Source organism: Delphinapterus leucas, chromosome 6, assembly GCF_059928025.1.
Source record: "Delphinapterus leucas isolate spDelLeu-1000000601 "Yukka" chromosome 6, BTC_Dleu_Yukka2, whole genome shotgun sequence".
In the NCBI taxonomy this organism is placed as follows: Eukaryota; Metazoa; Chordata; class Mammalia; order Artiodactyla; family Monodontidae; genus Delphinapterus; species Delphinapterus leucas.
In genome coordinates this window covers 40,878,499-40,905,595 of record NC_143134.1, presented here as the reverse complement: position 1 = coordinate 40,905,595, position 27,097 = coordinate 40,878,499, and the positions used below count along the sequence as shown (strand labels likewise).

The window sequence follows — 27,097 nt, the reverse complement described above, 5'->3', positions numbered from 1 at the left end:
ACTATCTTTTTAGATTGTCAATCCAGGACACAGCCACATAGGAAAAAAGATGTATAATAAATATACACATATGTCTTAAACATAAATTTATGAAAAATAGATATTTGAAATTGTATATTCTGTATTTAATTTTGTTACTTAAATGCCGTTTTTAAAACAAAACAATAGGACTGATTAACAGTGGTGATCAGTAGTAATTGGTAGTAGGAACAACTATTTAATGTGTGAGAAAAATATAACTAGAAACATCATACAGAGGATACTTATACATTATCCCTTAACACAGAAGCTTACTTTAACTTTTTTATAACTCTTTATTGGATTACTGTATCTTTCCCTTCTCAGGGAAAATGGTTTCTAAAGCAGAGAGATAATTAGAAGTCGTGAAAATAAATTTGAATTTCAAATAAATTACGTTTTAGTAAAGAAATTAAGAAAATCCTGTTTCACTTGGCTACTCTGTTCTGGTGATTTTTCTTTTTCTTTTCTTTCTAACTTTTATTTTTCAGTTATTTTGGATGCAGTCTTATTTCAAAAATTTGGTGTTTTGCTTTGTTTTTTTGTGTGCTGTATTGGTTTTTGTCACAATCTACACATAATACTGAATAACTCAGATGCAGTCAGTTCATCCTTTTCTAGATTTCTCATGGCCTCTGAAAAGATCATCAAATGCTTTTGGAGAAACAATATAAATTTCCTGTTTTACTGTCATTCTTTTCTATATTCTTATCTTCAGTGTATTTAGTGAGTACCTACTATAGGCCAACCACTGCTTTTTATGGTAGGGATACAACTTTGATCAAAATAGTTAAAGCTCCTCCCCTTAGGAAACATTATTCTATATGAGACATGAAGATGTATATTTTTCTGTTTTTAAAATCAACTTTACTGAGGTTTGATTTGCACACAGTAAAATGCACACGTTGTGTGTACTTCAATGAACTTTTACAAATGAATTCGGCCATATAACCACCACCATAATCAAGATACAGAACGTCTCCATCCCCTCAAATCACCTAGCCCTATTCCAATTAATCCTTCCTTGACACCCACCTCGTCTCCTGGCACTCACTGTTCTGTTTTGTCATGAGAGATTAGTCTTTTTTAGAATTTCATATAAATGGAATCATAATCTTTTGCTCATACTCTGATTTCCTTTGCTCAGAATGTTTTATGAGATTCATATTTTTGCATGTCAAGAAGTCATCCCTGTTTGTCGAAAATTACTATTCATTATATGAATAATTACATATCATTGTATGGATATGCCACCAGATGATGAAGATTATGGTTGTTTCCAGTTTTTGATCATTAAAAATAAAGCTATAAAGAGGCAAAAACCAGAGCCGATCAGTGGAAAGTTAACTATGTGGAAACATCTGCTAAAACACGAGCTAATGTTGACAAGGTATTTTTTGATTTAATGAGGGAAATTCGAGCCAGAAAGATGGAAGACAGCAAAGAAAAGAAAGGAAAAAAGAAAAGTTTAGCCAAGAGAATCAGAGAAAGACGCTGCATTTTATAATCAAAGCCCAAACTCCTTTCTTATCTTGACCATACTAATAAATATAATTTATAAGCTTTGCCATTGAAGGCTCAATTGACTGAAATTACTTTAACATTTTGGAGATCATGTATGTCTAAAAGCATGAATTGGAACTGCACTGAAAGTCAAATTCACTTAAAAAAGAAATTAATGTGGCTTCACCAAGAGAAAAAAAAAAGCTTTTGTGTGTGCACATTTTCATTCCTAAGTAAATACCTAGGAGTGTGATTGCTGGATCATGTAAATGCATGATTAATTTTATAGTAAAAGACAAACTGTTTACCAAAGTGGCTGGACCATTTTGGATTCCCATCAGGAACATATGAGATGTCCAGCTGCTCCATGTTGTCAACATTTGATACCGTCTTTTAAATTCACGCTATCTTAATGGCTATGTAGTGATAAGCATGCGTTTCGTTTCCTACCCATTCTAGTCTACTTATGTAACCCCACTTTAAAACTGATCATTAATTTCAGGAAAAATCTAAACCATGTAAAGGGTCTAAAAGAAAATAACTGGCTTGATTCTGCTTATATTTTGTTTCAATTTTTCCGCATGAAATCCCCAGGCTCTCTAGGAAACATAAAACCGGTGTCAGGCAGCACCAGCTCGATGGAGCTCTCGTAACTGGGCTCTTCATGCAAGGCCCCAACAACTAACCCCTGCGCGTACTTCCATCACTTCCTCGCGCCTTCCCGGCACCTTTCTAAGAATTTCCCAGAGAACCGCGCGACGCGAAGCGGGACGGGCTCTGGGCCCTCAGGCTCCGCCCCTTACCGGCACTCACCCAGGACAAGGCCGCAGGCTGGAGAAGGAAGGTAGCTTCCGGTCTCGCGATTGGCTCTAATCCCGCGAGAAGAGAAGATAGCCGCCCCGGCCTAAGGCTGTCGGTAGCGAGGAAGGGGGTGTGGCCGGGGAGCGCGAAGTCCCAAGGCGTGAGGGAGAGGAGGCGGGGTCGCGCGCACCCGGCGTACGCATGCGCGCACGCTGCCGGTCGGGCTGGGCTGAGAGGGGAGGGGTTGGCTGCGGCGGCCCAGGCGCCGTCGTTATTTCCGCGAGCTGGGCGGTGCGTGGCAGCGCGGGTGGCCAAGGGAGAAGTAGATAGGGACCGCTGTTCGGAGCCATTGAGACTTCTTCCCTCCCGTGTCAGAGAGCCGCAGCACCCCGCGCGCGTGGCGGACCCTGGGTACGCCAGGTCACCCTGCGGCCCCTGCCCTCCCGCCGCGCTTCAGGTAGGAGCTGCGGGCTTCCCCGTGCCCACTGCCCGCCGGGGCCCTGGCCTTACTGGGTGTTATCGGGGCGACGACCTGGCACCGGGCGTGCCAGTTCTCCCGCGCGACGACAGCCCTGTCCTTGCCTCCGTGCCCGTGGGGCTGGGGCCGGGCCGGGCTGACCCGGGTGGGGCGGTCCCCTCCTCAGGTGCGCCCCCGCCCTGGGCCCGGCGACTGGGGCCCGGCGGTGCGCTCCCTCACGCTATGCCCCCCGGACAGGCTGTGTAGGGGTCCGGCTGGGCCGGGAGAGGTTGGCCCGGCGAGCTCCGGGCAGGTGAAGGACCACCTTGACTTGTGTAGTTGCTGGGGTCTTGGGCTTCGAGAGGGGACCCTGAAGAGTGCCTTGGTTATTTGTGGCCAGTGTTGAAAGTAGGAAGCTCTGGAGTTGGTTCTCTTTGGGCCAGCTGTGGGATGGTTTGTGATTTTTTTCTTCCTAAATAGGCAAAGCAGCAGCAGTGTTAATTGACGTGGGATTTAATTGCAGTAAGGTAGGTTTTTACAGTGCGGTCCTCAAACTCGGAAGAGCTCTGCTTAAAGAGTTTAGTAAGACTTTCATCCAATGCTTAAACGCACATGGTTTGCAAATACTCTTGCCCTGAAAGCTACATTCTCTCTTTTACACCAATATTAATTTTATAGGAATAATGGTTATGAAAGCTTCTGTAGACGATGATGATTCAGGATGGGAGCTCAGTATACCAGAAAAGATGGAAAAAAGCAATACAAACTGGGTGGACATAACTCAAGATTTTGAAGAAGCTTGTCGAGGTGAGTTTGAATTTTTGAATTAGAAGTTCAAAATTTTGGAAATGGTGCAATAAAAATGTGGACTGTGATTTCTAAACTATCTCAATAAATGGAAAAAAATCAACATGTGTGGTTTATCGAGTTTGTTAACCACACTTATTCATTCTCTATCCTCTGATTTTAACTTTCATTTAAAGCCAGTTTATGTAGGTTATAGCATTAAATACAGATGTTCAGGCAGTTTCTTGGGTTAAAATTTTCTAACTTTTAAATAACAGGTTAGAGAGTACATAGCAGTCATTTCAAACTGTGGAAATACGAATTCTGTCGCCCTAAAGACGGGAGTATTATTGTATATTTGAGGTTTGAAAATAATCGGATCATGTCATTCCCTGCTTAAGATCCTCCAGTGGCTTCCTGTTCATGTAGAATAAAATTCAAACTTCTTCCCTTTGGCCTATGTGATCTAGTGTCTGCCTCAGACTTTTTTTGTACCACTGCTTCACTAGACTCATTATGTTCGGTCATGAGATCCTTATCTCATTAAACACACTAAGGTTGTGTCCCCAGGTCTTTACATAGCTGGCTCCTTCCTGACCACTTAAATGTTACTGTTCCAGGGACTTCTCTGGTGGTCCAGCGGTTAAGACTCCGTGCTCCCAATGCAGGGGGCCCAGGTTCCATCCCTAGTGAGGGAACTAGATCCCACATGCCGCAACTAAGACCCGGTACAGCCAAATAAATAAATAAATATTAAAAAAAAAAAAATGTTACCGTCCCAGTGAGGTCTCAACAGCCAATCTAAACAGATTTATCCCCTCATTCTCTTCTGTCCAGCTCCACCTCAGTTGAATCACCCTGCTTTATTTTCTTCATAGCACTTATCTACTGTGAGAAACCATCATTTTCAATTATCTTTTATTGTTAGCCTCACCCACTGAAATATAAGCTCTGTGAGTGCAGAAATCCTGTCGATAACGCAAAACGGGAGAGGCCACGGTGGTGGGAGGCCCACATACCGCAAAAAAAAAAAAAAAAAAGTTTGTTATTCATAGGCCACCCAATTTATGGTATTTTAGTTATAGCTGCCTGAGTGGACTAAGATTCTCAATTTAATTTTTCTTTTCTGCTGTAATGTGTTTTTTTTTTTTTTTTTTTTTTTTTTTTTGCGGTACCCGGGCCTCTCACTGTTGTGGCCTCTCCCGTTGCAGAGCACAGGCTCCAGACGCACAGGCTCAGCGGCCATGGCTCATGGGCCCAGCCGCTCCGCGGCATGTGGGATCCTCCCGGACTGGGGCACGAACCCATGTCCCCTGCATCGGCAGGCGGACTCTCAACCACTGCGCCACCAGGGAAGCCCCTGCTGTAATGTTTTTAATTTCTAAGATTTTTTTCCCTCTGAATGTTTCTTTTTTTTAATAAAAGTAGAGTGTTTTTGTTTCAGGGTTGCACTATTTTTTCTAAGAATAATAATAGTTCTTTTGAAATTTTGTTTCCCAACTTAGCGTCTTTCCTCCAACTTGCCTTTTTTAGTTTGTTTTCTTTGGTTTCTATCTTTCGTGTTAGGGGATTACTTCAGATATCTAAGAATCCTTTGTTGCCTGTTGAAGGTGGGGGGAGGCTGCCAAAAAGCCAGCTGGAAGCTCCGAATTTTTGAGCAGGACTCCTCTGCTATGAACGCCAGTATCAGGTGATCTGACTTGGCTTTTGTGTTGGAGAACCTCTGGTGTCAGTTATTTAGCTCCTTCCTCTTAGAAAGATTATATTCTGTAGAGAAAATTTTATCTAATCTCCTGCTTGAGGTTGAAGATTTGACTGTTTGCCTGTGATTTAACAGTTAAGTGGGGGAAGAGGTCTAGAATTTTTACATATTCACTTAATGCCCCCTCTTTCCAGTACTGAATCCTACCCTTCAAATAACCTTCTGTCCCTGGAGATTTTTTGGTTTGCCCTTTTCAAAGAAAGCCTTCAGTATTATCCAGGGTGAGGGAGGGGTAGTTATCTTGTTCTGTAAATTAGGGCAGGGCTCTGGGCTGTCTAATGGCTCAGTTCTCTATGTTTTAGCCCATCTTTATATCCTCACTTTCAGAGGTAAGTGGTAAATCGGGTTGGTTTTGGCTTTCTCCACTGCTGGTTTTATTTTTCTTGGGTTTGCTAGGAAACGACTTGTCTTTCTGTTTCCAAGTTTCCCTAATTTTGTTGTATTATTTCTGCACCAATTTTTCCTCTTCCTTTAGGTTCATAGCTTTCTTTAAAAAAAAAAATTTTCTTTTTCCTTTAATTGTTTAAATGAGATTTCAGGAGGGAGTTAAAGGTTGTTGCATGTGTTCAGTTGGCCACCTTTACCCAGGGGTAAACTTTAATTCATCTGTTTAATTATCACTGTACAACGGTACTGGATTCCAGCTATATCATAGATTCAGTAGGGTCTTCATAGCGACCCTAGCAGTGAACTTAACCATGATTTACAATGTTATGTGTAGAAATATATTCAAAGATCTGTAACACCAGTTTTCAAATTATCTTCTCATTTATAAGAGGGTAAAATGTATTTGCGTTGTCAAATAGTTACATGTTTTTCTCATCCCGTTAGATTACTTTTCTTCAGGGGAATGATCGTATGCTTCAAGTGCTTAGCACTGCTGCAAACCCAAACTCCAGCTACAAGTTATAGTTCATTGTTCATTTCCAAGGCAAAAGGGAGGATGTCCTAAGGAACTTTAACAGAATCATCTAGTACAGGCCTTCATTTTACAGATGATAAAATCTGGGCCCAGAGTGACCGACTTGCTTCTAGGTCTGTGGAGTGTTCAGTGAAGCTATTTGGTACCCAAATCTACCCTAAGTATATGGTAAATTATTACAGCAGTTCTCAACTTTTTGGTATCAGAACCCCATTATACTCTTAAAAATACCGTCTTATGCTTTTAAAAAGTATTGTTTATGTGTATTATATGTATATTGATGTTTACGGTATTAGAATTTAAAACAAATTTTAAAAATACTTGTTCATTTGAAAATGGTAATAAACCCATTGCATGTCAACATAACATTATTAAAATGAAAAATGTATTTTCCAAAACAAAGAACAACTTTGAAGAGTGGCATTGTTTTATACTTTTGAAAATCTCTTTGATGTCGGCATAATAGAGGACACCTGAATTCCCTATCTGCTTCTGTGTTCAGTCTGTTGCCACATGTCGTTTTGGTAGAAGTATAGGAAGTATATCAGGCCTCACCAAATGTGTAGTTAAAAGATGGTGGAACCTTTTCAGGTAATTGTGGATATTCTTTGCTACTATACCAAAACTTGGCAGGTGGTAGTTTCTTAAAGATTAAGATTGCAGTGTGGAATCTGAAAGCATATCAGTGGACCTATCACGCTGTGTTACATAAAGTATATTGGTCTGTCTAGAACATTGAAGGGATCTTTTATCCATGCCTAATTTTGTAACATGCATTGCTATTTGCAAAATATTGGTTTAGTGAGTTAAGCACATTTTCCAAGTGTTGACACACTTCATTATTCAGTATTAAAAAGCACATTTGTTAATATCACCACAGTATCCTCAGGAAAGCCTTTTTAAGTATTGGGACACTGTCAAGTTCACAGTGGCAGATACATGCTTTCCAAAATTCCGATTTTTCCTTGAAAGCTCAAATTTTATCACTGGCAATAAACCTTGTCAGTTATTTTCCTAAAGCGACAAACTCATTTATTTTCAAGAAAATGCCATATTGTCAAGTCTGAATAACTATAATTTGTCACTGTTCTTTCAAGTAAAAGTGGCGTTTCATGATAGTTGTGCAAGAGCTTTTCCTTGAGACGGTCTGTTACTTTGGTAAGCAGAGGAAGTGTTTATGTATACTTCCCATTTGTCAAATAGAATATTAAAAAGATGTATTCAAAGATTGAAATTTAATTAGGTATATCAGGACCAGCCCTAGGATGAAGTGAGTGAGGCAGTTAGGGTACAAAATTTAAGAAGGCACTACTTGAAAGTGCCTTCTTAAATTTTGCAACCTACATGCCTTACTTGCACTCTGGTCCTGGCCCTGAGATTAATAATTTTTACTGTTCCATCAAGGACTTCTTAAGTGAAAGTGCATGGAAGTGAAGAATACACTGTTTAGCTTGGGGCCACTGCCTTGATTTGTGCTGAAGATAGAGTTTTGCCCTTTTCCTCTTTACACCATTGCTTTTGCATCATCATTGTAAATGTCAACACAATGAAAAAAGTTTAGTATTATTTACAAAATGTATTAGTATTATTTTAGTATTTTAGTATTATAACAAAATGACTTTAACATCACAGGCTCCTGGGTTCTCAAACCATCTTTGAGAACCACTGTATGTTCTATTATGCTTCATTACAGTATTTTGATAAATGCTTCTCATTGATTTATCTGTTTTGGTACATGGAACTTTAAAAAATGAATGTCATTTAACTTATTAGCTAGGGAGATTAGTAATATTCTGAGAACTGCTTCTTTATATCTTCCACAGGAGTTGACCATCAACATTTAAGCTACTTTACTTGCACATTGAAATCATCTGGAGTACTTTAAAACCACTCTGTGGGTCCCACTCCTAGAATTTGATTGGTTTGGGGTGCTGATTGGACATTGGGGTTTTCAAAAGGTCCCCAATTGATACTGATATGCAGCCAAGGTTGAGAACTGCTGCTTTATGGAGGATTAACACTCTTTTGATCAGCTGTTTATGCAAGTGTTTTCTACATTATTTAAATAAAATGTAATAAAAAAATAGTTTCAACACTGTTCCTGGGACAAAAGGAGATTAGATTATGATGGCAAGTAGTTTAAAAACAACTTGAGAGGGCTTCCCTGGTGGCGCAGTGGTTGAGAGTCCGCCTGCTGATGCAGGGAACACGGGTTCGTGCCCCGGTCCGGGAAGATCCCACGTGCCGCGCAGAGGCTGGGCCCGTGAGCCACGGCCGCTGAGCCGCGCATCCGGAGCCTGTGCTCCGCAACGGGAGAGGCCACAACAGTGAGAGGCCCGCGTACTGCAAAAAAAAAACAAAACAACAACTTGAGAAATAGCATACAGTTCTGTGAAAAAGTTTACTCAGGGAGAAATGTATTAGTGGTTTTTAAAAAATGGGCCTGATAATTCTGGTTGTATTATTATAGCCTGTGATGGGTCACTTGTTAATTCTCAGAAGTTCAATTTATAGTTAGTGTTTAAATATTCACTGTGTAGAAGACATTATATTAGTAATTGAGTAGAAATAATATGACCATTTCTTAGAAAATGAAGTCTAAAGGACTGCAAGCACATTTTTCAGGTGCTAATATTTTGTTTCATTTTTTTCTTAGAATTAACAGTTAAATATAAATATGGTATTATTCAAAAGATTTTTCTCTTTGTTTCTTTTAGAATTAAAGTTGGGAGAACTGCTTCATGATAAGCTGTAAGTATTTGTGTCCTTTGAAATAGTGTAGTGTAATATTTCCATCTATTTTGTCTCCTGTGCAGTAGTATTCCTTGAAGTCTGAGTAATTTTACATTTCAAAGCTGTAAGAATAACACTAACTATATATTTTTAACCTTGGTCAGCTGTTTTGGGGCAGCTGACCTTAGTCGTGATAGGAAGTGGTTGTACCTAGTGAAACTGTGACTTATGGTCATTCCTTGAGGGTAGGTATACAGGATGTGGAATTTCTTGAGAAAAGGTATTGGTTGCATGTTGTATGTGATATGCTGGTTGATGACCAGAGGTAGGTGATTAAATGCCTAGATGAAAGTAGATTGAGAATCCCTAGAAAGGTAAATGAAAGGAAATTCTTGATTATATTTATATTCCCATAGATAGCCTCAGTTCCTATACTGCTGTGGCCAGACTCAATTTTCAAGGTTGGGAGTATGAAATTTTAAATTAGTAAGTAGACAAGATTGGACGTTTGTTAGGGGAAGTAGAAACTTGAAATTTAGTTCTTCTCAGACTTTAATGACATCAGAATCATCAGAAGGGTTTTAAAACACAGATTTCTGGAACCCACCCCCAGAGTTCCTTATTTAGTAGGTCTAGTGTGGGGTCACAGAAGTTGAATTTCTCAAGTTCTCAGGTGAGATTGATGCTGCTGATCTAGGGACCACACTTTGAGAACCACTGTAGGTCATCATTTTGATGTCACAGGCAATGATAGGAAGGGTATAATGAAATCAAACCATAAGCTAATGCAGGAAAGAATGTGGCTCCTGACTATGGAATAACATTTGAGAGAGGGCCGCTAGAGGGACATAGCCCTCTTCATTTCCCCAAGGTTTTAGACACTGAGTCCAGGGATCATGATTGCCAGCAGCCTACACTGGCCATCTATTAAATTTGTATCCTTTTAATCCATATCTTCTTTAACTGTCATTTTTTCCCCCCTAGCATGTACGATGTTCTAGCCTTCTATGTCATTTACTTATCTTTATTATTTGTTTCCTTCCACTAGAACGTAAGCCCCATGAGACAGGCAAATTTGTTTTGCTCACTCATGTATCTCAAGTGCCTAGAACAGTGCCTAGCACATAAGCAGGCACTCAGTATTTGTTGAATGCGTGGAATAGCTAACTTACTGCTACTCTGGTTTCTATAGCAATTTTACTAGTGAAGCAAATACCTTATTTTTTTAAAAATTTTTTTATTGGAGTATAACTGCTTTACATTGTTGTGTTACTTTCTGCTGTACAGTGAAGTACAATGAATCAGCTATATGTATACTTATATCCCCTCCCTCTTGAGCCTCCCTCCCACCCCCCACCCCACCTTTCCAGGTCATCACAGAGTACCGAGCTGAGCTTCCTGTGCTTTATAGCATGTTCCTGCTAGCTATTTTATGCATGGTAGTGTATATATGTCAATCCTAATCTCCCAATTTGTCCCACCCTTCTCTTCCCTGCCGCCTGTGTCCACGTGTCCGTTCTGTACATCTGTGTCTCTGTTCCTGCCTTGCAAATAGGTTCACCTGTACCATTTTTCTAGATTCCACATATATGCATTAATATACGGTATTTGTTTTTCTCTTTCTGCCTTACTTCACTCTGTATGACAGACTCTAGGTCCATCCACATCTCTACAAATGACCCAACTTCGTTCCTTTTTATGACTGAGTAATATTCCATTGTATATATGTACCACATCTTCTTTATCCATTCATCTTTTGTTGGACATTTAGGTTGTTTCCACATCCTGGCTATTGTAAATACTGCTGCAGTGAACATTGGGGTACATGTGTCCTTTTGAATGGTTTTCTCAGGGTATATGCTGAGTAGTGGGATTGCTGGGTCATATGGTAGACTTTATTGATCTAGGGTTTTAATTGTGCCATTAACAACTTTTCTTTAGTTGTTTTCATATAAGTAATAAACGGATACTTTGTTTTTAACAAATTTAAACATTAGAGATGAAGCAGAACTTCTCATGACACCATCTCTCCAACACAATCTCTGTTCTTTGCTTGGAGATAGTCATTGTTATAAGTCATCAGATTGTTACATGTCCTTGACCTATAAAAATATATATTCTTATATACGTGAATGAAATCTGTAAAACTAGTTAACTGTAAGTGGGGATATATAGTACAGTATTCAGCTTTGCCATTCTTTATGTAAGGGACTTGAGCATCTGTGGAGGCTCCTGGAGCTAACCCCCTGTGGATAGCGAGGGTTGACTGTGTGTATTCTGCAAATTCCCCACCCCCCACTTTCAGTATATCTTGGAGATCTTTCCATGTTAACTCCACCTTGTTCATTTTAACTGCTGCTTTTTATTTTATAAAATGACTGTACCATAATTTGTTCTATGGTATCCCTATTGATGGACATTCAGATGGCAACATATTTTGGTAACGTGGGAAAATTGAAAACATTTAATTTATACAAGCCTCTTTATACATATACATGTGCAAATGAATTTTAGAAGCCTAGAAATCAAATGACTGGATTTTAATGGATTCAGCCAAATTTTTTCCCTCACAAAAGTCTTTATCAGTTTACACTAACACCAACAGCATATGAGAGTACAAATTAAAAAAAAGGGCTTCCCTGGTGGTGCAGTGGTTGAGAGTCCGCCTGCCAATGCAGGGGACACGGGTTCGTGCCCTGGTCCGGGAAGATCCCACATGCCGCGGAGCGGCTAGGCCCGTGAGCCATGGCCGCTGAGCCTGCGCGTCCGGAGCCTGTTGCTCCGCAACGGGAGAGGCCACAACAGTGAGAGCCCCGCGTACCGCAAAAAACAAGAAAAACAAAAACAAAACAAAACAAAAGTTTCCTTACTCCCCCCCACCCCTGCCAAAAACCAGCATCATTTTGTTTTGCATTACTTGATTACATTAGAATTTGAATAGCTTTTTACTTTTTTATTAATAGTTTATATTTTCTCTTCTGTTAATTATCCATTCATGTCCTTTGCCTACTTTTCTTTGGATTATTTGCCTTTTCCTATTTGTATGAGTTAGTTATATATTCTGGATATTAACTTTTTCAAAATTACCTATATTAAAAATATTTCCCCTAGATAATTGTCAGTGTTTTAACTGACTGGTTTATTGCTACATATAAATTTTTAATATTTTACACAGTTGGAGTTATCGACTTTTTTCTTTGTGGCTTTGTAAATTATTAAAAGAGTTTTTGTTTGTTTGCTTATTTTAGGTTTAGAACTTAGATCTGCCTGGGGTTTGTTTTATTAAATTGCGTAAATCAAAGATTTCACTTTTTCAGGATGGTTAGCCATTTGTCTTAATAGTATTTATTGACTAATACACTGTTTTTCCACTAATTTGAAATTCCACCTTTATCTTATGTACTTCCTACAAAAACATGGCTTTGGATTGTTTTTTCTTCATCTGTGTGTGCTAGAATGCTTTTAATTACTACAGGTTTATAGTATCTTTGATATTTGGTGAATCCCTGTTCTTTTATTGAAAAGGTTCTTTTCCATTTTTGCATATTTTCTCTTTCGGCTTGACAAGCTCATTGAGAAATACCATTTGGGTTTTGATTCACAACATTGCATCAAATTTATAGATGAGAGTTTTCTTCAGTATGCTCATATTGTCAGAGTATCTTAAATTGAAGCATTAAGAGGTTTGATGGATTTCAGGGAGTGTCTCCTTAAAGCTCTTCTTTTTTTTTTAATTGAATTATAGTTGATTTACAATGTCGTGTTAATTTCTGCTGTACAGCAAAATGATTGTTATACGTATGTATATATATTTTTTATGTCTCCTTTTCCATTATGGTTCATCATAGGACATCGAATATAGTTCTCTGTGCTATACAGTAGGACCTTGTTGTTTATTCTCTATATAATAGTTTACATCTGCTAACCCCAACCTCCCACTGCATCCTTCCCCCAACCCCCTCCCCCTTGACAACCACAAGTGTGTTCTCTATGTCCATGAGTCTGTTTCTGTTTCGTAGATAGGTTCATTTGTGTCATATTTTAGATTCCACATATAAGTGATATCATACGGTTTTTGTCTTTTTCTGTCTGACTTCACTTAGTATGGTAATGTCTAGGTCCATCCATGTTGCTGCAAATGGCATTATTTCATTCTTTTTTTATGGATGAGTAGTATTCCATTTTATTTATGTACCACACCTTCTTTACCCATTCATCTGTCAGTTGGACTTTTAGGCTGTTTCCGTGTCTTGGCTGTTGTGTAATAGTGCTGCTGTGAACATAGGGGTACATGTATCTTTTTGAATTAAAGTTTTGTCTGTATATGCCCAGGAGTGGGATTGTTGGATCATTTGGTAATTCTATTTTTAGTTTTCTCAGGAACCTCCATACTCTTTTCCATAGTGGCTGTACCAACTTACATTCCCACCAACAGTGCAGGAGGGTTCCGTTCTCTCCACATTGTCTCTGGCATTTGTTATTTGTAGAGTTTTTAATGATGGGCATTCTGAGCAGTGTGAGGTGGTACCTCATTGTGGTTTTGATTTGCATTTCTTTAATAATTAGAGATGTTGAGCATCTTTTCATGTGCCTACTGGCCATTTGTATTTCTTCTTTGGAGAAACGTCTGTGTAGGTCTTCTGCCCATTTTTCAATTGGGTTGTTTTTTGTTGCTGTTGTTGAGTTGTATGAGCTGTTTATGTATTTTGGAAATTAAGCCCTTGTTGGTTGCATCATTTACAAATATTTTCTCCCATTCTGTAGGTTGTCTTTTCATTTTGTTTATGGTTTCTTTTGCTGTGCAAAAGCTTCTAAGTTTGATTAGGTCCGATTTGTTTATTTTTCTTGATGTCTTACTGCTGCTGCTTTTCTGAGAGAAATGATTTAATGTAACAAGGTAGATGCCTTTTTTTTCCTGGTAATCTAATGGCTTAGACTAAGCAAAATAGGAAGTCAGTAACTTGATGGACAGTCACTTTCTTTTAGGCTTTTCTTTTCTCATATCTCAAAGATATACTAACTAATCAGTCCACACTACATCACAACTATCTGCTTCTGTGGCTAATAAGCCACAAACACCAGACCATCAGAATTTCTGGATTTTATTTTTTTCTTATGTAATTGCCAAAACTTTGGGCATTATAGATGGTAACATGCCAGGTTTTTAGACTTTCAAGATGTAAAGAAAATGAAAAAAATCTAAAAGTTACATTTGATAATGATTATTCCAAACATAACTTTCTAAGTGTTAAATAGTTAGAGAAAATTATTTAAAGAAGGCAAAATGAAATCCATTGTAGATCAGTTGATCTCTTTTTTTCAAAAACTTCTAACTTTTTGAAGGAAGAACTAAAACAACTTTGGTTTTAATTCTTTTCTTGCCTCATAGTACGTGTAAAATAATTTGAGTGACAAGTACATGGAAGAATTTTTATGTTAAAGGAAGATTATCTAATTGAAGTAGAAGTGATAGCAAGTTGGAAAGACCAAATACATAAAATAGGGTAGTTATTTAAAGTACTGTAATAATTTTTGTACCATTGTAGGAATCTGGGTAAGCTTATTAGTTCATAAACAATTTGTAGAGTCAATTTTTTTATTTGCAGATTTGGTCTTTTTGAAGCTATGTCTGCCATTGAAATGATGGATCCCAAGATGGATGCTGGCATGATTGGAAACCAAGTTAATCGAAAAGTTCTCAATTTTGAACAAGCTATCAAGGTAGTCACCATTGTGCCGTTTGTGTTTTCTTTTATTGTTATTCATATGTTAAAACATTTTGATTAATAATGGAAATTAAACTTAGTATGTTAAAGTGTAATTTTCTTAAATGTCTCTCAGGTATGTAAACAAGCGTTGGTTATTTCTCTTTCCATTGAAATTTTTATTGTTTAATGTCTCCATTAAAAGCTTGCTCTAAATTTGTGTCTGTGCACACTTTTTAAGTTAATTTTTGAAAGCATTTGAGTATGTATTCACATACCTGGGTAATTGGCTTAGGGATTAAATTTTATGTATTAATATATTAAGTAAAATGCTTGTGGTAGTGAGCTGGATGTTTAACTCAATGAGAATTGATTTAGAAGTTCATTCATAGTTGCCTCAGAGTTTAATTTTTGCATATTTTGTGAAGAAAGATCTGCTAAGTAAGTGGAGAGTGTTAAAAAAAATTATGAGTAGTATAGTTAATTAGTTTAAGGGAAATGTTTAAAACATTTTTTTTCTTTGTAAGTAGTTTTATTTTCTTTGTGAGTAGTTTCAGTTTATTAAAATGCTTCATACTTACTAATGTTTAAAACTAATTTGAACTGTGCTTTTAAAATGCTTGTTGGTTTGACTCTATTTTTTTTTTTTTCTGGCGGTACGTGGGCCTCTCACTGTTGTGCCCTCTCCCGTTGAGGAGCACAGGCTCCAGACGTGCAGGCCCAGCGGCCATGGCTCACAGGCCCAGCCGCTCCGCGGCATGTGGGATCTTCCCGGACCGGGGCACGAACCCATGTCCCCTGCATCAGCAGGCAGACTCTCAACCACTGAGCCACCAGGGAAGCCCTGACTCTCTTTTTTTATAAAGGCCTTTATTCTGTTTCAAATTCGAGAGGCTTTGATTTTTCATATTGAAGACCCATTAAAATACATTATTTTTAAAAATACAGAGTTTATTTGGCACCTTAGTTTTATCAGATGATGAGATAGTTTCCTTAGAATTGATATTTTAAAATATTTATTGTACGTAGTAGCCATACATATTTTAAAAACTTATATGTCATATTTCTCCTTCTTTTTAGGATGGCACCATTAAAATTAAAGACCTCACCTTGCCTGAATTGATAGGGATAATGGATACATGTTTTTGCTGTTTGGTAAGAGTTAAGATAACATGTTGGTTAATTTAAAAACTGTGACTTACTTGAATTTCAGTTTGAAAGTATATACAACAACATTGAATATGAAATATATGTAATGCTTGGCCTAGTAAGATGTACATAAGATTAGCAGGCCAAGTTATGCTGTAGGAAACAGCCTTTTATCTTTTCATCTGGGTGGTTTTAGGTTCTCATTTTCTGGAAGGATATTTTGTTTCCAAGGAAGATAATAATATATAGGCATTATCCAAAGTACCCTTTTTATTCTCAAGCTACCCAGGGAAACAAATCTGAAATTGGGAGATTCCATTAATAAGCATGAAATTAAACCAAAGAGAATTTTGGATTGGCTTTGGATAAGTTTTTTTCCTAATCTAAGGTATATTGAAGTAAACTGACCATTTTCTACTATGAAGAAAATTTTTTAGTGATTTATATATATATGCTGAATAGGTTGTCCTCCCTGGATCATGTGGTTTAATTGTGGGAAAATTCTCATTTGTACAGCCCTTTTTTCTGCCCCCTTCTTTCTGACTGTCCCTTTCTTTTTTAAACTTGATATTAAATCATTGTCCTTAGAAATAATATAAAATTTCTTCATTTGTGCATCTAGTAAAATACTCATTGATTGCCAGTGTGTATGAAATACTTCTGTTATGTATTTTTGGTGTGTATTTTTCACTTAGGTCTTTTTTTAAAAAAATAAATTTATTTATTTATTTTTGGCTGCATTGGGTCTTCGTTACTGCGTGCGGGCTTTCTCTGGTTACGGCGAGCAGGGGCTATTCTTCATTGCAGTGCGTGGTCTTCTCATCGTAGTGGCTTCTCTTGTTGCGGAGCACGGGCTCTAGGCGTGTGGGCGTCAGTAGTTGTGGCATGTGTGCTCAGTAGTTGTGGCTCGCAGGCTCTAGAGGGCAGGCTCAGTAGTTGTGGCTCACGGGCTCTAGAGGGCAGGCTCAGTAGTTGTGACGCATGGGCTTAGTTGCTCCGTAGCATGTGGGATCTTCCCGGACCAGGGCTTGAACCCGTGTCCCCTGCATTGGCAGGCGAATTCTTAACCACTGTGCCACCAGGGAAGTCCCTCACTTAGGTCTTACATCAGCTCTGCGAGCTATCTGGTACCACTCTTAATCTATTTGCCTAGGGTTACTTTGCTAGTAGGGGGCATAACCAGAATCCTGATCCTGATTCTTCTTCCTCCAAAGCTGTCTGTTTCTCTCAGAGATGTTTTTATTACTCTTTAGCCATTTACTGTCCTAGTGGAATAGGATAAAAGGAGGCAAGGAGGAGAATTTTTGTCAAAGTTGAGGAACAATTCTATGAGACTCGGGGCTGTATCTAAGTTTGAACTTTAATAGGCAGATGGTTTTCAGTCTGGAAAGTCTTCTGCACACTAGTAACGCAAAATACATAATTAGAGCAGTTTTCATGTGCTTTTCTCATTTTGTAATGTAGCATTTTTTTTTTGCTCTATTGCAGAATTCTTGGACTTAGTGTAAGTTATAACTAAATAAACTTGGACAAATTATTTACACTCTCTGACTATTTCTTTATATGTAAGATGAGAAAAATACCGCCTTCCTCAAAGTGTTAGGAAAAAATGAGATAAGATATATGAAAATACCTAGCATAGTACTTAGATGTCATGATTACTCAGTTTTGGCTGCTGTTCTTCTAGCTTCTAGCACATGGTAGTCACTCAAAATAGTGTTGCCTGATTATTTTTGTGTTTTAGAAAGATCCCTCTGAGTGGGGGTACTGAAGTAGAGGTGGGAGGAAGGGAAACAGTTGCATAGTTTCTTGTAGTAATCTAGGTGAGATGTGATGCACTTGACTGGGTTAGTAATAGTTGGGATGAAAAAGAAGAGTTGAATGAGTGGCTAAGAACCGGGTTAGCTATAAAGTTGTGAATTCCTTAATTTCATAGGTTTTTATTGACTGCTTTGTAGAACTGATAGCTTTTGGATGTGATGTAAGGAGGCCCTGTAATTTCATTAATCTCCGAATATTTGCAAACAATTATATAAAAGAATGCTTCCCATATCTATTACTTTAAGGTAATCATGTTTTTAATTCTTGAAAGACTTTAGTTAATGAAAGTGAATTCTAACTGTACTTTGTCTTTTCTGACCTTCCTTTTAATCATCTTTTAAATCTTGTGATTAATCATATTTATTTGGGCCTGTGGCACTCTGGCCTTTGACTGTTGGATCAGACTTTTCAGACTCTGTGTATCACCTTAAACATATGTGTTCTTTTATTTCTTTATAGATAACATGGTTAGAAGGCCATTCCTTGGCACAGACAGTATTTACGTGCCTTTACATTCATAATCCAGACTTTATAGAAGATCCTGCCATGAAAGCTTTTGCTCTGGGTATCTTGAAAATCTGTGACATTGCAAGGGAAAAAGTAAATAAAGCTGCTGTTTTTGAAGAGGTAAGATTTTGTAATACAAGAATTCCTGAAGCTCATTGACTACCTTATTCACTGTGAAGTATTTAAATGATTGTGTGATATGTATTTTTTTGTCAACATTTATAGTTAAAAATAGTTTTTTAAAGTAATATGCTGTTGATGTTTACAAATATATTGGCTAAAACAATCCAGTTTTCTCCAAGAAAGGACCTTCATCTTAATGTGTGTTCCTTTTGTCAGTACCATTCATTGAATATCCGTAATGTACAGACGTACTTTATTTTGGATGTTGTGGGGATTCACAAAGAAAATAGAAGAGATAGCCTCGTCCCTCAGGTCTCTTATAAATTATAACACAGAAGTTAATCTCAGTCTTTGGATAAGAGGGAGCTAAGGAAAACAAAGTTATGAAGAATAATTTAGAATATAAACGTTTTCTTCCACTTAGTAGTAAGTACCTCAGCCTGAGGAAGTGTTGTGCATTTTAGACATAGAAAGATTTTTTTCTCCTTATCATAAAAAAAAGATTTCAGATACTGATATTTTAAGGGGAGATGTGATAGCATTTGAAACTATTGATAAGTAATTATTTTTGTTTAATTCTTTCCTTTGTTGAAACTGCTTTTGTTTTTCACACTGTTACTGATACAGAATAAATATCTTAGGCTTCAGCAATGGTTCAGTGTAAAGCTTTTCTAAATATATATTATGTATATGAGAATAATGAAATATATGCCTAATGAGATTTTCACATTTGAATGTGTAGCTTATGAGTTGTTTTTGAAATACTGTGTCCTTCTTATACACTCATTGGTTATTTAGCTACATATTTGAATTGATATGGATATCATTATGGAAAGTCTTATCCATTTGGACGGAATTTTTTAAAAGATTAGTTTGAGTTAAAAAGTGAGAAGAGTCATACAAATTATTTTAAGTACATTCTCAAGGTATACCCAAAAAGACATAAAAAATCAGTGGGACAGAAAAAGGATTTTTTTACCAAATAGTACTGGAACAATTAGTTAGTACCCTTGAAAATTACTTCATCAGCATTTTACATCTGCCTTAGTCCATTTAGGCTGCCATAACAGCATACCATAGACTGGGTAGCTTATAAACAATAATTTATTTCCCATAGTCTGGAAGCTAAGAAGTGTAAGATCAAGGCAACAGCAGATTTGGTGCCTGGTGAGGGCCTGCTTCCTGGTTCATCTTTGCACTGTGGCCTCACTTGGCAGAAGGAGGGGTGGGGAGCTCTCTGGGGTCTCTTTTATAAGGACACTAATCCCATGTATGAGGGCCCCAGCCTCATGACCTGATCACCTCCTAAAGGCTCCATCTCCCAGTACCATCACATTGAAGGTTAGGTTTCAACATATAAAATTTGATGGGACACATTCAGTCTGTTTATTGCAGTTGATTGATATATCTGAAGTCTCGATCTATAGGTTCCCCCTCTTTTTTATTTTTTTTTAAGCCTTGTGACTTTTTGTTAACTCTGTGGGTTCCTCCCAAAGGCCTCACCTCCAAATAACTATCACATTGGGCATTAGAATTTCACATATGAATTTGGGAGTGGGGGGGACACACAAACATTCAGTTTATAACAACATCAAAGTAAATTGTAGATAGAAAAAATATTTCAGGTGTAAAAAGTTATTTAAAAATTGGAAGACAGTTTACGGAAATAGAATGACCATTAAACATAAGATGCTTAACCTCACTTTAGAAATGCAAATTAAAACTGTGAGATACCATGTTCTACCTGTAACAGGCACTCACATGCTCTGTGTGTGTGTGTGTGTGTAGGATATGAATAGTCATTGTTTCCCTCTTTTTAATCTTTAAAAAAAAGTTTATTTGGAAATATTTTCCAAATAATAGCAGTTACAGTAACTGCACAAAGAACACCCAGATTCACCTGCTATTAACCTATTATCTCATTTGTTTTTTCAGTTTTTCTCTCATGCATGTATGTATGTATATATGTATTTTTTTCTGAATCATTGCAGAGTAAGTTGTGTACATTATGATCTTCTTCCCTGAGACACATCAGTATGCACCTTGTAAGGAAAATGGCACTCTCATACACAACTACAGCACAATTATCAACCTCAGTAAATCTATAATACCAGTCCATTACCCATGTTCCATTTCTATCAGTTGACTCAGTAATGTCCTTCTTATCTTTCCCTACGGTATGGGATCCAGTCTAGGATCATGTCCTTCATTTAGCTGCATATCTCTTTAGTGTCCTTTAATCTACAACAGTTCCTTATCCTTTTGTCTCTAATGACAGTGATATTTTTGGAAAATGCAGCCCTCTCCTACTTTCCCTTTTTTAATAGAATGTTCCTCACTTGGGGTTTGTCTGCTCTTTCTTCATGATTAGATTTGTATTATGCAGTCCTGGCTGGCATATGATGTGAGTGATGTTGTGTCCTTCTTATGGTATCACATCTGAGGCATACAGTGTCCATCTGCCCCTCAATGGTGATGTGATTTTATCACTCCATCAAGGTGTTTTCTGATTGCTATATGGTTACTTTAAAAAAAATTTTATTTTACTGAAGTATAATTGATTTACATTGTTTTTGTTTTTGTTTTGCGGTACACGGGCCTCTCACTGTTGTGGCCTCTCCCGTTGCGGAGCACAGGCTCCGGACGCGCAGGCCCAGCGGCCATGGCCCATGGGCCCAGCTGCTCCGTGGCACGTGGGATCCTCCCGGACCGGGGCACGAACCTGTGTCCCCTGCATCGGCAGGTGGACTCTCAACCACTGTGCCACCAGGGAAACCCGCAACTCTAGTTTTTTGAGGAACCTCCATACTGTTTTCCATAGTGGCGGTACCAGTTTACGTTCCCATATGGTTACTATATCTAACCTTGCATACATAATAAGCAATCTGTAGGGAAACACTTTAAGATCATATAAATATCCTGCTCATTAAAGTCTCTCCCTGTATATTTAGTATCCATTCATGGTACTTGCTTGGACTAATCCTGACTGTGTTGGCTGCAAAATGATGATTTTGAACTCTAGCACTTCCTCCACATTTATTAGTTAGGACAGGATTCCATTATAAGCAAGATTTGTACATTTTTTGATGGGAGTGTAAATTCATACAACTTTTTAAAAGAGCAGTTTAGTAATATCTGTGACTTAAAATGCATGTCTTGTTTCAGCAGTTTCACTTTTAGGAATTTAGCCTATAAATATATTTGTGCTTATCCCCAAAGGTCTACGTACAAGGACATTAATTGTAGTAACTAAAGTCCATCAGTAGGAGACTCATTAAATGACACTACATTCATGCAGCCAAGTAAGTGCTGTGTAACCTTTACAAAGGAGGAGGTAGGCTTACTTACACAGATGAGATTAGATCTCCAAATTAATGTAAAATAAGTCAGGTGTAGAAAAGCATGTGTAGCTTGCTACTGTTTTTGTTTTCTTTTTTCTAAAGAGATAGGTAGTTAAATCTTCATACACAAGATAACTAGGGTATTTGAGGGTCAGGGTATATACTTGTTTTTACTATTGGAATTTTTATTATGTGCATGTATTTCTTTTTAAATAAACTAAAAAATTTTTTTTGTGATAGAAGTAATCAGTCAAATTTCTATATAGTCTCTGGATGAAGGACTTACTAAGAGATGGGAGAAGTCCTAAAGGAAAGGACTAATAGGAAGAAAACTGATAGAAAAAAGTCTTAGGAAAAATATAGACAACAAAATAATCAATTTTTATGTATTAAGATCCCATTCAAATAAAGCATAACACTAAAACCCGAATGAATAAATGCGCAATAAAATAAATAGCCCATTCATAGAGGAAGGTTATCAAATGGCCATAATATTTTAAAAATTTAGGCTCAGTGTAATCCAAGAAAAACAAAATAATAATCAGTTCACTTTTCATCTACAAAGTTTTTAAAATGAGAATATTCAATGTAGGTAAGGATGCAATATGTTGGCACATTTTTTTTTTTTAATAGTGGGGGGGTATGCATTAGCATAGCTGTTTTGGAAAACAGTTTAGCAGTGTATATATCAAGAGTCTTAAACATATTGACACCATTTCAACTACTTAGTTCACCTCTAGAACTCAGTCTTAAAGAAATTATTAGAAATGTGGACACTTTATGCCCAAATACATTAATCATTGTTTTTAATAGTGAAAATTGGTATCAATCAAAATGCCACCATTAGTGTTATGGTTGAAATAAATTATGGTTAATTTATTACACATAATTGATTACATGTAATGAATATATAGTGATGACAAAGTAATATCATGGAAAAAGGCATACTTTAAAAGATTAAGAAGGCAGCACACAATGTAATCAATTATGTAAAAATAAAACTGAAAAGAAACATAAACAAAAGTTAGCTCCTAGGCTGGAAAGATGATATTTTTCCTGTTTTGCTAAACTTTTCAGATTTTCCAGATAAATTTGTCTCAGTTTTAATAATTAAAAAAAAAATTGATCTAGTAAAATCCTTAAGAGGCCTGGTGATGAATAAATAAGAGCGACTTAAATAATTTGCTTGTTTGAAATGGATGCTTCAGAAGTTCCTAAATGATTATGTATTTTGTCTCTGCTTTGTTTTTACTCCTGAACTGGAGACGTTTTCAGTTGCCTAAAGATGTTTCTTTCTCAATATCTTGCTCATGTGCAAATGGGAACCACAGTTCCCCCATCAGGTGGCTTTTCCTCTTGGATTCTGTATCTTGTAAAATGGTGTCTTTAGTGTTATCTTTGATTACTTTTTTTAACCTCCAACATCCAGATCCTTTTACCTTGCAAGTGTCTTGAATCTGGGCACTGTTTTTTCTTCCCTCTCATTGTTCCTGCTTTAGTTCATGCCCCTGTCAGCTTTAGGTTAGGCTCCTGTGAGAGTTTCTGAATTCTACTTTCTGGCCTAGTCTTTTCCCTCTAGTCCATTCTCCACTTGACCATCAGTTATCTTCTTAAAGATATCTTCTTAAAGATATCTGGTCATGTTCAGTTTTGCTATTTGAAAGTTTTCACTAGGGTGTGTATTTTAATAAAAGTAATAATACTTGTACATAGTATACAAAATCGAATAGCCCACAAGACTTACAATGAAAAAATTATAGTGCTCTGCTCTTTCCTTATCCATTCATAATAATATTCAATTCTTTTACCTTTTTCTACTATCTACTTCTGTGTTTCTGTATAATAGGCTTATATTCTAGTTTCTGGGTTTAAGGGTTTATCAGTTTTTAGCTATAGTATAGCAGCACATTTTTAGCATATGTTTAGCATTCATACATTACCTCCTCCTCACTTCAAATAGTAATTCACTTTGTGGTTAAATCATTCAATTCTAACATTATTGTGATTGTATATATATTAATGACAGGTGAGCCAGAGTAGTGTATGCTTTTTTTTCCTCATACAAATTTTTTTTTTCTTGAAGGTAATAACTACCTCTTCTTTTTGGCTTGCTTAGTTTTATGTGTACTTTTCCTTAATTCTTCCTTTCCCATTATTATTAAACACATCAGGTAATCCATATATTTCATCGTGTATATAAACATCTATATCTATATATATATATATATCAGGTAATTTATAATTTTTGTTTTGAAATGCTCTTCTTGAAGTTCTTTGTTCTCTAGCTTCAGGCTGGGTCAGTTGCTTTCTAGGCCCACTGCACAGCTGTCATCCCAGGTTTCTCTGCACCATTCTCCTGGGAATTCCATTTCCCTCTCTTTTTGTTAGATCCCTAGTTACCTGCATCTCGTGCCTTTATTGTTCTTAGTTTATTACTTTGTGCAGTGTCTTCAGTTTCTTCGGGGAGACAGGGAGGGAATTTTTCTTTGAGACCTTGCATGTCTGAAAATGTCTTCCCTGCCCTCACACGTGATTGATAGTTTGGCTGTAATGGATTTCTAGGCTGGAAAATAAGCATTTTGAAGGCATTGTTCCACTGATTTGTAATCCCAGTGTTACCATCCTGATTCTTGATATGCGACTCATGTTTTCTCTTTAGAAGCATTTAGGATTTCTCTTTTTAATGACCATACCTTAGATTAGTCTTTGAAACCCCTTAATGATCTTTGAAGTTTAAAGCATCCCGTTCTTAGACCACCACCTCTGTTTCTAAATTACTTGTGTTCTGATTCCTAGAGTTCTTCACTCCTATTTGGACTTCAGTTTATTTATATCATTGCTTCATTGTTACTAACCTCTTGACCCTCTTTTCCAAATTTAAGTATCATCATCCTTTATTACAGTCATTCCCTTGCATATACTTTCAGCTCCCTTCCTCTCTTGCCTTGTTATACCTCAATTCTAGTTGAATCTAACCCTTTGCCTACCTGCACATCTCAGTGTGACTGGAAAAAAATGCATTTCCACTGATTGGTCCTACTACCATTTCATCACCAGTAACTGCATGTAGGCCCTCAGTGCTCCCTAGCAATCATTACATCTCCCTAGTTCATTCACTCCACTCCCCTCAAACTTCTAACACTTTGGCCATCCTCACTTGAAGCAAATGACCTGCCTTTCTATTGCACTGAATAAACGGAAGCAGTCTTCCCACCTACCTGCATATGTGACCTCTTTTCTGCTGCCCTTCTGTTATGTAGTTGAAATTTCTCTGCTCCTAAGAGTGATCCCTTCTGCTTGCGCCTTAGATTCCATACTCAGTCTTATATTCAAAGACATTGGTCTACCAATTCTCACCTTTATCCCTTGCGTAATGAATTTGCTGCTCTACTGGATCATTTCTATCAGCATACAAACATGCTTTATTCATGTTAATCTCAGAAATACCGTTTCATGGCATAGTCTTGTCCCTCAGCTTCTGCCCATATCTCAGTTCTTCTTTTCAGCCAGTATCCTTAAGAGGTGTTCATACCCACTGTCTCTGGTTCTCTCCTCTTCTCTGTTGAATCCACTCCAGTCAGGCTTTGAACATGTGTTCCACCAAAATTGTGACATTATGGTCATCAGAGACCTCAGTGTTGCTAAACCCAGTGGTTAATGTTTGGTCTTAAACTCGACCTATCAGAAGATTTTGACATAGTTGATCACTCCATCTTTGAAACAAATTATTTTCTGGTTTCTCATCTCACTGGTTGTTCTTGTTTGTCATCTCATTCTCTAAACCAGCAGTATCCAATAGGAATATAATGCAAGCCACATACATAATTTAAAATGTTCTAGTAACCGTGGGTAAAGTTAATTTTAATAACATTTTATTTACTTAGCCCTATATATCTAAAATAATACTTCAATATATAATCAGTTTAAAAATATTAATGACCCTAGCTGCATAGGGTATCCTGTGTGGAGGATACCAATCCATAGTAGTATCACATCTGTTTTTTATTTAGTATTACTACCCACTTCTATGGAAAGCTGGGCAAGACACTAATTGTAGGGTATTATCTGCCTGCCACTGGACCTTAGAAGTGGGGGAAGAGACAATTTACAAAACAGGAAATGCATATGGCTTACAAAATTGTGGGAAAAGAATTTTTTTAAACAACTCACTAATGATCCAAAAATGCATGTTAAAACTAGATATCATTTTTTTGGCCTGTGAAATAAATGGGTATAAATTTGAGACAACCTGAAGCTTGCAACAGAGCAATAAAATGGACAGTTCTTTTTTTTTTTTTTTAATCTTTATTTATTTATTTAGCTGTGCCGGGTCTTAGTTGTGGCACACAGGATCTTTTAGTTGTGGCATGCGGGATCTAGCTCCCTGACCAGGGATCAAACCCGGGCCCCCTGCATTGGGAGCACGGAGTCCTAGCCACTGGACCACCAGGGAAGTCCCTAAAATGGATACTTCTTTTCACTGTTGGAGAGAGAATAAATTGGTCCAGATATTTTGGGGAAAAAATATTAATGAAATATTTTGAATTCTTTTTTTTATACTGAATATTCTCAATCTGGTATGTATTTTACACTTACAGCATATCCCAGTTTGAACTAGTCTCATTTCAAGTGCTCGGTAGTTATGTGGCACACAGCTCTAAACATTGGTGTGACTCAGGCTCAGTCTTTACACTTCTTTATCTATACTCTTGATGATCTCATGCAGTTTCATACTTTTAAATTCTGTCTCTGCTAATGAGGCCAAATTTATATTCTTAACCTAGGCTTGTTCCCTAAATGTCATATTCATATATGCTGCTGCCTATTCCTACATTCTCACTAGGATGTCATACATAACATTTCCAAAATGAAGCTGCTGGTTTTCGCCTTAATTCCAACTTCTTTCTTCTGTAGTCTTCTCAGTCTTAGCAAATGGAACTCCATTCTTCTAGTTGCGCAGACCAAAAACCTGGGTATCATCCTTAACTCTTCTCTTTCTCCTGTACCCTGCATCTAAACCCTCAGAAAGTCCTTGGCAAACTACAGCCTGCAGACCAGCCCTGCTGCCTGTGTCTTTTATGGTCCTTGAGCTAAGAATATTTTCTTTCCTTTTAAATGGTTACATTTATATAGTTATATAAGTGCATACTCAGTATTCTCTGTTTTGCCACTTGGTCTGCAAAGCATAAAATATATATAACCTGGCCCTTTAAGAAAAAATTTGCCTATCCTTAGTCTGTACTATCTGTTTATTGATTTCATTAGCATATGCTGGACATTGTGGCAAGTGCTGGGAATAAAATGATAGGCATATCACTTTGCTGTGCACAGTGAGGATGGGAGTCTAAGAGCTCCTTTCTTAGACATCCAGCTTCTTATTCCTCTAGCCCTACATCTTTTTCTTTTTTTTTTTAAATTTATTTTATATTTGGCTGTGTTGGGTCTTTGTTGCTGCGCGCAGGCTTTCTC

At 37.4% G+C, this 27,097-nt stretch overlaps 1 protein-coding gene across 2 annotated transcripts in view; it reads left to right on the top strand.

Moving 5' to 3' along the window:
- The first annotated feature begins 2,508 nt into the window (after positions 1 to 2,508).
- NAA35 (N-alpha-acetyltransferase 35, NatC auxiliary subunit) overlaps positions 2,509 to 27,097 on the top strand; it is an 87,457-nt gene continuing 62,868 nt past the window's right edge. The window contains exons 1-6 of one of the 2 annotated variants that reach the window (XM_089913053.1): positions 2,509 to 2,644; positions 3,458 to 3,586; positions 8,967 to 9,000; positions 14,589 to 14,703; positions 15,768 to 15,842; positions 18,117 to 18,284. In XM_089913053.1, coding sequence (XP_089769179.1) covers positions 2,524 to 2,644; positions 3,458 to 3,586; positions 8,967 to 9,000; positions 14,589 to 14,703; positions 15,768 to 15,842; positions 18,117 to 18,284 — 642 coding nt within the window. In that variant the 5' untranslated portion in view covers positions 2,509 to 2,523. The other variant, XM_022558962.2, reaches the window with a different exon arrangement.